This window comes from Thermobia domestica, chromosome 6 (assembly GCF_964235325.1).
Source record: "Thermobia domestica chromosome 6, izTheDome1.hap1.1, whole genome shotgun sequence".
NCBI lineage: Eukaryota > Metazoa > Arthropoda > Insecta > Zygentoma > Lepismatidae > Thermobia > Thermobia domestica.
The window spans coordinates 197,491,286-197,505,217 of NC_137459.1; the positions used below are offsets into that span (position 1 = coordinate 197,491,286).

The 13,932-nt window shown below is 34.0% G+C and overlaps 1 protein-coding gene across 4 annotated transcripts in view; it reads right to left on the reverse strand.

Moving 5' to 3' along the window:
- Positions 1 to 450: 450 nt before the first annotated feature.
- LOC145688390 (E3 ubiquitin-protein ligase SIAH1A-like) overlaps positions 451 to 13,932 on the reverse strand; it is a 78,989-nt gene continuing 65,507 nt past the window's right edge. For all 4 annotated transcript variants that reach the window (XM_081762563.1, XM_081762562.1, XM_081762560.1 and 1 more), the window contains 3 exons: positions 11,554 to 11,793; positions 7,233 to 7,425; positions 451 to 5,010 (listed from right to left, as the gene is read on the reverse strand). In XM_081762563.1, coding sequence (XP_081618689.1) covers positions 4,833 to 5,010; positions 7,233 to 7,425; positions 11,554 to 11,793 — 611 coding nt within the window. In that variant the 3' untranslated portion in view covers positions 451 to 4,832. The remainder of the gene's footprint in view (positions 5,011 to 7,232; positions 7,426 to 11,553; positions 11,794 to 13,932) is intronic.

Genomic DNA, 13,932 nt, shown 5'->3' on the forward strand with positions numbered 1-13,932 from the left:
GTTCCATCCTTTCTGAAGAGATACATACCAAAATCATATCTCTAGGTTAATTAGGAGCTGAGCTAGAGAGGTTTGAATTGCTGGCTCAAGGGTTGAGCCGTTCGTCCTGAAAAGGTTAATAAAAAGGTAGTAATAAACTGGTTTCGGCTACTTGCTTAGGAAGCGTAAATTTAGCATTCAATCTCCTGTTACATCGCGGATAGTTTGCGTATTAACAACAGAAACATATAGTAATTATCTAATTCTTTACACATATATACTCATTTGTTCCTACTATTATAACTGTTCAGATAAGCTGGTAAAAGATAAAACTATACCAATGTTTAAACGCTGTAATGTGTGTTTTATTGAAAATAAAGATTGTACATTAAAATACAATTTCGTCTTGCTTTTAAACCTTAACTTTACATTTTTGAAAAGATATTACCAAATCCTTGGCATGAAAATTCAACTTTCTTAAGTAAAAGAACTATTTGTGAAACGAAAAAGAAAGGAAGGAAAAAAAAAACTGACGGTGTACATCAATACACGTAAAGACATTAAACTGAAATTTGAAATACACACACATCCATACAAAGGCAAATCCACACACACATGAATAGCATGCCATGGTTTGTTTCCTCATATTTTTTAAAGGCAGTTTTGCTTTTCTTTCGTATACACGCAGACACATACTCAAAGAACTGTGAAATACAGTTACAAACTAATTCAGAGTTGAAACTCCCACAAAGAAAATGAAAGTCTAGTATGGAAAACAATAATACCTAAAAACTATTATTAGTATTACCAACATCGTAAGTGTGACTGTTGTTTCTTGCTCAGTACGACACTACGAAATAATATATCAAGTGAGTTTTTCTATCTTAAAATCAAAGATATGATCTAGCTAAACAGAACATGACAAGAAAGACAAATCCTTGACCATCTGTCGAAGAAAATAAATCACATCTATTATAACTCATATATATTATCGCAGCAGAAAAGAAATTAAAAAAGTCTTAAATATCACTGACGCATCAATATATATAACTGAAAAGCATCATTAACACTAAAGGTAGTATTAATATCTGTACTATAAAGTAACATCATACTAGAGGGAGTCTCCTCTTTTCTGAAATAAATGTACTATTAAATTTATTTCAAAATACACATATTTTTATCACGAAAAGTAAGGAAAACTAAAAGAGAATCTGACTGAATAGAACATTCACACATCACACACATGAGCACTAACACACATTCACACATGCTTTATGTGCATATATACTACTATGTTTATTACTTATTACATGGCACCCACAGGTAGATTTATAGAAATTGTTGCCTATATGCATTTCTGGCTGAACCTTACGAGCTCTCGAAGTGATGTACAAAAATTACAGACACGCTAAAAATAGCCATGTCAGAATTTGTTTTAAATAATTTTCTATACAGGAATTTGTTTTTCTAACTTCAAGAAAAGGGTATTTTTACATTGGCACGATTTTTCTTCAACATTTTCCATGTATTCTGAATGTTAAAAGACAGGGCTTTACATCTTATTTTACATACTTTTGAAACAATTCTAACAAATACTAATGAACATACAAAAATCAGAAGGGACTGTTTACACTACGTTGTACCGTACACTGTTTTTAACACTACGTTGTACCGTATATTTGTAGGCAAATGCAGAGGAGGTACGAATTAAAAAAAAAAAAAAAGAAAAAAAAAAAGAAATCCTGATTATGTCGAATTTCTAAGATACTGCAATTTTTGTGATAAAAATTGTGCTGAATTAGATGTTAACAGAAACTGAAGAATTAAACTAAAATATTTTTTTTTTTACTTTTTTCTTGTTTGTAAAAATTCTTTTTATTTATTTTCCTAAATACCTCTAATCTTTGGCATAATATTAATATCTCTGCTTAACATAATATTACTTTTACGAAGTTATTTTTTTTTCCACCTGATGTGTCCAAGCGAATATTATCTATATATTATCAAATAATTTCGATTGTGTACCCTCTGTTCATTCATTCTGTAACCCTTTCTTAACCACGCTATTGTAAAACATAAAATACCGCAAAGATTCATTTCTGTAACTTTATAACTGTGGATAGTTTGCATATTAACAACGGAAACATAGTAATTATCCGTTTTTTTAATTTTTTTTTAAACATAAGTATACTTATTTGTTCCTATATTATAATACTGTTATATTAGTTGGTAGCACACAATACCATATAAACGCTGTAAATGTGTGTTTTATTGAAAATAAAGATTGTATATTAAAATACTATTTCGTCTTACTTTCGAAACTTACCCTCACATTTTTGAATTGATATTACCAAATCCTTGGCATGAAAATTCAACTTTTTTTTTTAAAGTAAAAGAATTATTTGTAAAACGAAAAAGAATAGAAAAAAAAAAAAACTGACGGTGTACATCAATACACGCAAAGATATTAAATTGAAATTTGAAATATACACATGAATAGCATGCCATGGTTTGTTTTCTATTTTTTGAAGGTAGTTTCGGTTTTCTTTCGCATACACGCAGACACATACCTAAAAGCACATACTCAAAGAACTGTGAAATACAGTTACAAACTAATTCAGAGTTGAAACTCCCACAAAGGAAATGAAAGTCTAGTATGGAAAACAATAATACCTAAAAACTATTATTAGTATTACCAACATCGTAAGAGTGTGACTGTTGTTTCTTGCTCAGTAAAACACTACGAAATAATATATCAAGTGAGTTTTTCTATCTTAAAATCAAAGATATGATCTAGCTAAACAGAACATGACAAGAAAGAAATCCTTGACCATCTGTCGAAGAAAATGAATCACATCTATTATAACTCATATATATTATCGCAGCAGAAAAGAAAGAAAAAAAGTCTTAAATATCACTGACGCAGCAATACATATCACTGAACAGCATCATTAACACTAAAGGTAGTATTAATGTCTGTACTATAAAGTAACATCATACTAGAGGGAGTCTCTTCTTTTCTGAAATAAATGTACTATTAAATTTATTTCAAAATACACATATTTTAATCAAGAAAAACAAGGAAAACTACAGGAGAATCTTATTGAACAGAACATTCACACAACACACATTCACACATGCTTTGTGTGTGTATATATATACTACTATGTTTATTACTTATTACATGGCACCCACAGGTAGATTTATAGAAACTGTTGCCTATATGCATTTCTGGCTGAACCTTACGAGCTCTCGAAGTGATGTACATAAATCACAGACACGCTCAAAATAGAATTTGTTTTGAGTACACAAATAAACTATATCAATTAAAATCTAACATGAATTCAATCCCTTGTGTGTAGACTTTCTATACAGGAATTAATTGTTTTCCTAACTTCAAGAAACGGGTATTTTTACATTGGCACTATTTCCCTTCAACATTTTCCAAATATTTTGCGTGTTCAAAGACAGGGTTTTAAATCCATTTTACATACTTTTGAAACAATTCTACCAAGTCGTAATGAACATACAAAAATCAGTAGGTCTGTTTTAAGACTGCGTTTACCGTACATTTGTAGGCAATTTGCAAAGGACATACGAATTAAAAAAAAAAAATGTTCCTGAGTTGTCAATTTTCTAAGATAACTGCAATCTTGTGGTAAAAAAAAAAAAAAAATGCTATCCTTCAAACTGAATTCGATGTTAACAAAAGCTGAAGAATTAAACTAAAATATTTTTTTTGACACGATTCAATTTTTTTTTCTTTTTCATATTGATTTTCTAAACACGTCTAATCTTTGGCATTATATTAATATCTGTGCTTAAGATATTATTATCTTTACGAAGTTAGAAATTTTTCCAACTGATGTCTCCATAACGATCTTTATCTGTACATTACTATTAATTTCGACTGCATAACTGTTGTTCAAGAATTCTGTAACCCTCTCTTAAGCACCCTGTTGTAAAAGAACATAAAATACCACAAAGCTTCATTTCTGAACCTTTACAACTGCGAAAATAGCAAATCTTCTCGCTACTTTGTAATTATGCCATAGTTAATTTTACTTAAAAGTTCAAGCTTGGTTAAGTAATGGCTAATTTTCACCAAATTGATGTGTTGCATGCCAGTACTTACATACAAGTAAATTTCTTCTATTCCATTGCACTGAACTTAACAACAACAAAAGAGATTTCGGATTCACGCTATATCAAATTTGCTGAACAATGTGTATATATATATTTATGAGACATTTATTAAGAAAACGCAAAATTTGATAAATATCTTGAAGAAAAAAAAAAAAAAATGTGCAACCGAGAACTGGTCCTTTTGACGCACTGCATATTCCTCTGTTCACATACATCTATGGCCCGATGTACATTGAAAACTACCAGTCGGTTACACTGAGATTTCACTCCTCTATACAATAAATACGTTTTATGTGGCTACATGAGCAGACTGGGTGTAGCAGGATGTAGTATTTAAAAAGTTCTGATATACACTGACAACATTAATTCAAAAATACTTTTTCGTTTGTTTGTTTTTTGTTTTTGTTTTTTAAATGAAAAATTATACTACAAACGAGTTGTATAAATAAAAGTATATTACATTCTCTCACTCTACTATAGACATGTCTTTAACTAGGTATTCGATGTTTCTTTCATTATACGACACGTGTTTAATCACCACGTCAGTTCCTTTTTTATACTTTTATACATAACTTCGCTATAATACGATTTATCAGAAGTCTTGAAACAGTACAAAACAACAAGTCCAAGATTCTCAGTCATCCTTATACAAAAATTCGCACGTTTACAAGTAAGTAATCGTCAACAACACAATCATTCTTGTTGTCCTACACTGTAGAGATCGTAACATTAATACCAAGGTTTCCATTATCTGCAAATAACTGAGCGTGGCTTGTATCAAATACCAGGCAATCAGAATTTAATATAGCCGACGAGACTCCCTCATGGATAGACCGAGGAGTGGCTTCCCAGGTTAATCGCCTCCTGTGACCATTGAGTTCTAATCTAAAAATAAACAAATGCGAAGTTTCAAAATATGTCTGAAAATAACTTAAGGTACGAACAGTGAATATTTACTTCGTACAATCTAACGTTTAATGGATACATGAATTTAGTTCTGACGATTTATGCAAAAAAACACATGATTAATATTTTATCTAGTTTATTAATTACTACTATTCATTATCGCTCACTTACACAGACATGTGAAAATATTCATTAGAAAGGGTATATCCTGTTTGCCATAAGGACCAGACTGAGTCACGTTATCAGCTTAAAAGTCACGTTCCGTGTTAAATAAGTCTGGAGATTGCAAATTTCGATGCGAAATATTTCAAGCACGTATTATCCGCGTAGGGCTCCCTAAGTAATTTGATGAAGATGCATATACTTTATTATTGATTTTACTCAAACAACCTGACTTTTGACAATATCCTATCCATATTTACCTTATGTGTTATACATCGTTTTTAAGACCTTCATTATGTATTCGCAACAAGCTTTTAATTAGCTATCTCCTTATTATAGTTTTGAGATATGTGGACGACTTCACTTTTCGCATTGATTTTCCATTGACCTTCATGTTCATGTTTCGTGATTTTTTACTATGTTCCATCCATTTTAGAACAATTTGTTTTGGAATATAGAATCTACATAATATCTTCTATATTTAACCTGAATTTCATCCATCTCCCTCTTTTAGTTTTTGAGATAATGGGAGGAATTCTGTTTCTCATTGATTTTCCCTTGACATTAATGTTTTGTGTTGTTTGACTAGGCTCCATCCATTTTAGGGCAATTTGCTTTTGGAATATAGAATCTACATAGTCTCTTCTTAATTTGAGTTGAATTGTAGCCATCTCTCCCAAAGTCTGTTCACATCATCGCAACCAGATAGGCCCTTTATATATTATGTACTTCAGAGAAATAAAGTTTAATCCTTTTCTATGTATCTGAATTCATAACTTGAACTTAAAAAAATAAATAAATAAAATAATGTAGTAGACCGCAGGAAAACTTTAGAATTACATTCTTCATACTGAATTTCGGTACTATATTTGTGGAAATACGTTTCAATTTATTTTTATTCTTTTTTTTTTATTTTTATTTATTTATTTATTTATTTTTTTTTTTTTTTTGAGTTCTAGTTTTACGTCCCACGATAGCAGCTTAGCCTCGAGTGAGCTCTTATTGCAATTTTGAACAGAACAACACATTGATCTCGGTGTTACACTAAATGTTTATTTTACTATAGCCTTTTAAAATGATAACAGACTCGACTTACCAGGGACGAGTCCAAATTTGAACCTTGAATCTGGGGATGGCCTATATATTTCCTGAGATGGTTTATCGAGCAACTTCCAAAACAGGTTTCAATTCCTTGCCCGGAAGTGACCCCACCTCTTCGGGTTATTATATTGTTAATCTACTAGTCATGCGAGCACCTTGATATATAGGTCAAGTTGTTCTACACATTTCCAACCCTGAAGGCATGGGGTCACTTCCGGGCAAGGAATTGAAACGTGTTTTGGAACTTGCTCGACAAACCCTTTCAGGAAATATAAAAGTTATATCCAGATTCAACGTTCAACCATGGACTCATCATTCAAAATTTTCGAAACCATTCCCGCCACTTTACACAGTTTTCGGTTCTCTGCTTACTACCCTAAAATCCGAGAAACTGATCGCCAATTGCAATGTAACTTTTCAGCGTTGACCAATTAAATGTGATTTATGTTCTGAATACATACTCATCAAAACATTGATTCCTGATGAGACTGAACAAACTTGAATACGAACGAATCAACCAGTATCCATCAGGTTTCTGCTCAGCTGATCACTTACCCAAACATCTCAAAAGCTTCACTCTGAGGAAGGTAGCGGACAATCTACAATTTAGCTGAAGCTGAAAATACTTCCCTAGAATTCTCACCTCAAAAAGTTTGATGCAGACGGATAATTTATATCTCGTTGGGGAAAATGGGTAGATTCGATTGACTTATCAATGTGTTACTTTGATTAAATTCCCATCTAGTTGAAAACTGGTATTATTCTACCATCTACCTGACATCTGCAAGTAACTTACCTCAGAGAATACTTATGTACAACTACCATCAACACGCATTATTTGTTATTTGTTATGAATATTTTACCAGTCCTTATCACAAAATTTCCAACCATCTACATATATAAAAGTGAAACAATGATAATAATAATAATAACTATACCTATATGCAAAACTCTCTGCTTGTTTCCTAGAACCAATCAGCTGCACTATTGCGAAAAACTGCTGATGGCCATCGTACTTCTCCTGTTTCTCTAACACAAGCATGAAATGATGTCCGAAACAAGACTGCATCATAACCCAATCAACAGCTCCTGGTAAATTGATATCGGTTGCTAAGAACACGATATCTTCGCCTAGTAAGAAAAGAAATACAACTTCCTATCATACACAAATTTGGTATTATCTACACACAATATGATCAGTGACTACTAAATAGCGTTATTAAATGTATGATGGAATTAATTCGATCGTTTTTGTATCAGGTTTCAGGGGAGAGAAAGCACCTTCAAATCTGAAATCGAGGAGTTTGATGTAATAAGTGTGTAAGTCTGACACATGCAGTTGGAGAGAAACGATGTTGAAAATTTAAGTAGTGTTTTTTCTTACATAAAACTATGTAATATACAGTATTTTACTCTGATATTGAATTGAAATGTTACCAGGAGGTTAAACAAGCATGATAAAAGCCATTTGTGTGTTTGATGCAAAAAAAAAAAAAAAAAAAAAAGCGTAAACTCGCTTACGCCCTTATTACATCAAACTCCTCAATTGTAAACAATTTTATTGAGAGATTACATAAGGAAAGAAAATACATTGGAAATCTCTCATATATAAGGAATTACCACACAGCCTGAAGAAAGCATTTATGTAAAATGATATTTTAAAAAAAATGGAAATAAGTGTATGGGAAATACACTTGAGTACAGCAATGTAAGTATTACAAATGGTAAAGGCCAGGGGATAAAAATAGGAATGAAGACATTGAAGAAGCGTCAGTGAAATTCACCTGGTCCTTCTCCATCCACACAATCACCTTCCTTAATGTGGACATGAGACTTGAGAGTGGACGTATCGATACTGACTTAAATGTGAATCAAAATTATGCAATACCTCTTATTTCAACAGATTCAACCCTCACCACGTCTAACGTTCCCTACGCTATGCGATGACCATTCAGGAAACCCCCATCTGTTCCATCTTATCTCTCAACATTTCAAAATACTCTTGAATAGTAATTCCTTCTGAATAATTTACCAAAGGTCCACAACCTTCACCTGGTCACTTGAAGCATCCAGTCCTTCCACTGAAGAAATGCCAGAAACTCACACGCAAACTTGTCCTATATTCGACAGCAGTTTGATCTTCCAACAACATCCATCACAAACATAACGCACACTTTCCTCTACTGCGGTATATGCACGTCTTCCAGCTTTATTTACTTCTATACATGCTCCCACCAACCGGTTTTTATTACATGTTTTTCTTTAATTCACAATGGTTCAACCGAGAAAAGAAATCTTGCCACCTTGATTTAACTCGTCTCTCGTTGTCATAAAATGTTGAAATTTGGAACAGCAACAGAAGTTCGGTGGCAACACAATATTCGATTGTAACTTTTATATATTTCTATATATTTGTGTTTATATAACTAATAATGACTTTTCGTGGACCGTATTTCATTTTGTAACCTTAATTTTACTCATTTCTGGACGACACAAAATGATGGAATTTAGCATAGAGACAGGTGACAATACAATATTTCATTGTTACATTCGTATATTTCTATATACTTTCTACTAGAGTAACTTTCAGTTGGATCGTACGAAAATGAACCGTAACTTATTATTATACAAGAATGGAAGTGATCTTGTTTGTGATCGAATCACAGAAAAATGGCTGAACCGTTTCAAATTATTTCTTGCATAGTCATCACCTATCTCGAAATGGGTCTTAATCATGTTATTTTGATTAAAATGCGTATTTCGAGGGGCACGGTGGCTCAATATTACATCTTACTTCCATATATTTCTGTATAATTATAGAAACATATATGTTACATACATATATATTATTAACAGCCTAGTCCGCCATTTATTTACATGATATTGGTTTCGAAATTTCAGTTCTTTTTGTGAAAAAGCTGAACTTATACTTCGTAGGAAATACTACGTTTTATAATATTATAAAAACTTTTGTGAAGCCCACCATCAGATATTATCATTTTCTACATGCAGATGACATTTCTAAGTCTTTGCAATCAGTTCTGTAAAAGGAAATCGCACTTTAAAACGTGCCACCACACCTCTCCCAAACGAAATGCTTGGCACTGTGTATGGAAGCCTGCTCTCGCTCCTTGACCACGAATGACATCATCACAAAATCTTTCTTCCTCTGTTACTCGCTAACGACTGAACGTATCGCGATCAAACAAACACCATTAGTTTTAGAATTTTCAACTCTACAAATGGAAATAATTTGTAAAGCATTTCTAAGTCGAACTGCTCCTTTAAGCAAAGTTTTTTCTAATGTCTTTATTTTATTTTATTTTATTTTACTTTATTCTAGTGAAAGTCCAACTCTTATCTCGACCCGTACGAACAAACACCGACACTACTGGCGTGATGAAATCCTTACGTAAAGCCCTATAACACATAGTCATGAATCATCACAACAGTACCTTCGACTACATCTTTTGGGTTCCCTTCCTTAACATTCTTCCAAGTAACTCAAAGTGCTGAGAGAATATATTACCATCCTATCTACGATAGGCACCCACGATCTTAAGCGCCTATAACCAACATATCAGTATAAAATGTAATATCACCATTTAGACAATTATGGTCCCACGTAAATGAAATTATATCAAAAGTTTACATCAATACGCAAAGTGATTTCCTCCAGCTTCTCAATTAAGACAGTCGTAGTGATGTCAGACATCATCATAAATAGCGTTCTATTCTTTTTTCACTGAGTGAAGCAGTTGATGAAAATTTGTCGCTAGAGTTGCAGACCGGACCAGACGCCATCCGATCGAGTACCACATACGTTCGATGGGACAACACTGGTGACCTTGAAGGCCAAGGGAGTATTTTTAAAGCAAACTAGTTAATATGAGCGCCATGTGGTCGGGCACTGTGATGGGACTGATGGTGTAGAAGGGACAACAGTATGGCTTGGATTATGTTCTGGACGTACGCGGCATTGGTCAATGCTCCCTGTTAAAACTAGATAAGTAAACTAACACTTTAGGCTACACTATGATGCCTGACATTGATTCTGTGTGCCACATACACTACCGTAGTTCCCGATTACCCAGTCAATGATACAAGAAGAGGCGACTATCACCAGCGCCGAGGAAGAACTGGTTTCCACCACAAAACACAATGACGTGTCGTTTATCCTTCCAATTGCTTCTCTCGTGGCGCACTGGACATGAACTACACGGAGGCGAGTTGTCAGGGTCTGCAGAGCAGCACAGTGATCCCAGTCTTACGTCCAACAAACTGTTGTCAAAGTCCCCAGTGACACGCCGACTGCAACATTAGTCCTAATCTGTGATGGGACCACCGTGCGATCCACAGTGTCAACTGATATGGACCAGGCGTAGTTCTGTACGCTGCTGCAGTTCGAAACAGGGCCATTGTGCGTGTTTATCTTTCCTAGGACCAATTGCAATAACAGTAATGCACAGCGAACACTTCACATGCATTGTGTTTTTCCATTCTATCTAGCGACCATTAAGCCTCTTACAGACCCACTAGGTGCCCTCACTTAAATTCTGTTAAGTGCAAGAACTGACACCGTCTACAATATCCTGACATGCCTAGAAAATTCGGAACCAATTTGGCGCAAAGCGCGGTGTAAAAAACACTCGACCACTCCTTTGGTAAGTAAGTCACCAAATGTTGTGACGGGCTCCGATTTCGACAACCACGCTCACTTCCTACAGCATCCGCAGCGTGTGGTCAGCACATCAGCTTCTCTCTCCATTAATGGTGGGTTTCTAAACCGGAAGTCACTAGTTATTTCTTTCAAGTAGCTTCCCAATTGTACTCACGACGATGGGTGGACGGTGCAATTAGGAAGATTAGGTCATCTTTTTTCTGGCTAGACCAGCATTGCTTGACTTCGCTGATAATGCGGCTAAGGCATTGGCAAATATAAGTAAATAGAAAATTAGAAAAAGTAGCTTGATTTTCTCTTTTATATCTTCAAATTTTTTCTTATTTTATACCGGTTAGCAAATATCAAAAGTTATTGAAGCACTGATATAATGATTTTCAATGTTTATGAAAAGAACTGAATTCTACCTACTGCATCAAATTACTATTAAATATTTTCTCATATTGAATCAAGTTTTGGCGCATACTATACGAATTTGAAAAAAAAAAAAAAAAAAGTTAAAATTATACTTTTATGAGTGTTTATACAACTTTCGTAGCCCTCTCAATACGTGACAAAATTACAGAAAAAATAAATACCTTGAAGAGTAGTAATGGACTTGTGACTCATCATCAAGTGAGGCATCACTTGTTCCAATGATCCCTGCCACTTGCAAGATGCCCCAGGGCATGGGCAAGAATAAGGCCTGTATTCACAAGCTTCTTCGTGTTCAGCCTTTTCAGTGTGCAGCAACGAAATTGAGCACCCAGAAGTTGAATATTTACATGGAAACATGACTGTGCTTGCCACCTTCTCCATGGCAAGATTCCGAATGTTTCCTACGGGAAGAACATACATGATCTAATTCTATCGTTCAAGCATTACGACGTTCTAAAAACTATAAAACGTACGTTAATATTTTACAATGTGGGCATGTGTTCATCTGGGCTTGAAGGCGAAAGAATTTGGACTAAATATTGCACTTTATTTTCCACAGTTTACGCTCAGAAATCTGGACTTGAATTTATACATTTTTACATCGACAGAAACAATTTAGTCGCAAATACAGACTAATACACAAGACTCTACATATCATCAAGAAATTTTCTGGAGTAGCACAGTTAAGTGAAATTCAATTATGCAATAGTCAATAAAGAAAAGCAAATGAACTAAATTATCCAAACATTTTTTGCAATAAATTTAACAAAGCTGATCCTATGAATTGATTTCTACGAAGTTAGTTTGTTGGTTAATTTGGAATTTAGCAACCCGTTTAGCAACATGGCTATATGAAATGTGGGCCTACAGCTTAACGTGGGAACCGAACCATATGGTCTACCGGAATCGAACCCGGATTTCCGACGCCGAAAGCACATATGCTAACCATGTGACCATGACGGAGTTCCTACTGAGTTTCTAAGAGAATCGTCCACAAAGAACTATGTCTAACAAAATTATTGTTGAGTCATACTTCCATTTTGAGCACTGCATGGACGAGAGATCTACGTCATGTAATTAAGGTAAAGGTCGCAGAACTTCATTCATTTCGTCCACTTTATTGAAAGCAAGCCAAAAGTAAAATATTAAATAATATTGTGTTTGTCTTGTGCACTAACGTAACCTATGAATTTAAATTAACGGCGGTGATAGAATGATTGGTACAATGATATAGTAGAAACAAACGTAAGTGAAGTGTTCTGAGACACCTCAGGCACACACTAGAGGGCCACCAACAAGCCTGTATGAACTCACGACCTTAAATATGACAAGATAACGTTCATTAATGTACTTTGATACGACAATATATACTATACTTGCAACTAAAAAACACTAATAAGCGCCATTTTCAAAGTCACAAAAAAGAACATTATACAACAACGATTTTCACCCATACATTTTAACCCTCGCACGGCCAAGTGAAAGGAGTGAATTATTCAGGTTTTGATTTATTGTAATAATTTTGTTTCCCTCAAACCGCTATTTTTTAGTGTTAATATTTTTAGGCTTTCCTACTTTCAGGTTAAAGTTACCGATTATTAAGCTCCCTGTTATTTACCAATGTATGTGAACTCCTCCACGTTGTATCTTGAAGCAATTCAAAATTCAACTTGTTTTCCAATAACGTGAGACACTTAAGTTACCTAATGTTTTACTGAAGATTTTTTTTTAATTATTAAAGAAGAAAGATGTATTTTGTAGTAGGTAATATAACCGTTTAATGCTTTATTTTGTTTATTTAGAGCAGTGGAACATGTACAAGTCGAGAAAACATCACGTACTAAGTGAAAAGTAGGAAAAAAAAATTCGCAGTTCACGAAATGAGTAAATCGAAAGTGACAGCTTTCAAAACGACAGACATCGTCACGTTTCTGTACGAAGAAACCGATACACACAGCTCAGGAACAGGATTCTTCGTTAAAAATATTTCTTACCAGCATTTACTGCAGTCAAACTTAAAACAGAATATCGTACAACAAACTAAAGGAGTGCTGGCATGCTCTCTGTCATAACCATACATAAATTTTGCATTAAAGACACTTTCTAAGGCGTATCTTCGACCACTTTCCAAACTAGACACAATTATAGGCGATTTCAATAATAAGATAGGAAGAGAAAAATGATCTGTTCAACGACGGGAAGCAATACCATGATTTTTTTTCCACTTAAAAAAATGTAAAATAACTAAGTATATGTACTCCCAACCCTAAAGCATTCACAAATATACATGGAATTCTCGCAGCGGCAGCACAATATGTCAAATTGAACATGTTTTGGTAGATCAAAGGAAACATACCAACATCTTATATGTCGATTGTATAAAGAGGCAGATTGCAACTCAAATCACAGTCTGGAAACTAAACCAAGATATAGCAGGATAGAGGCGAACGCAGAAACCTTAAAGGAAACAAATTCGATTTTATAAAACTAAATTCGCACAATCAAAAGGAACATCAAATTAGTACTCATAATGGTGTTGA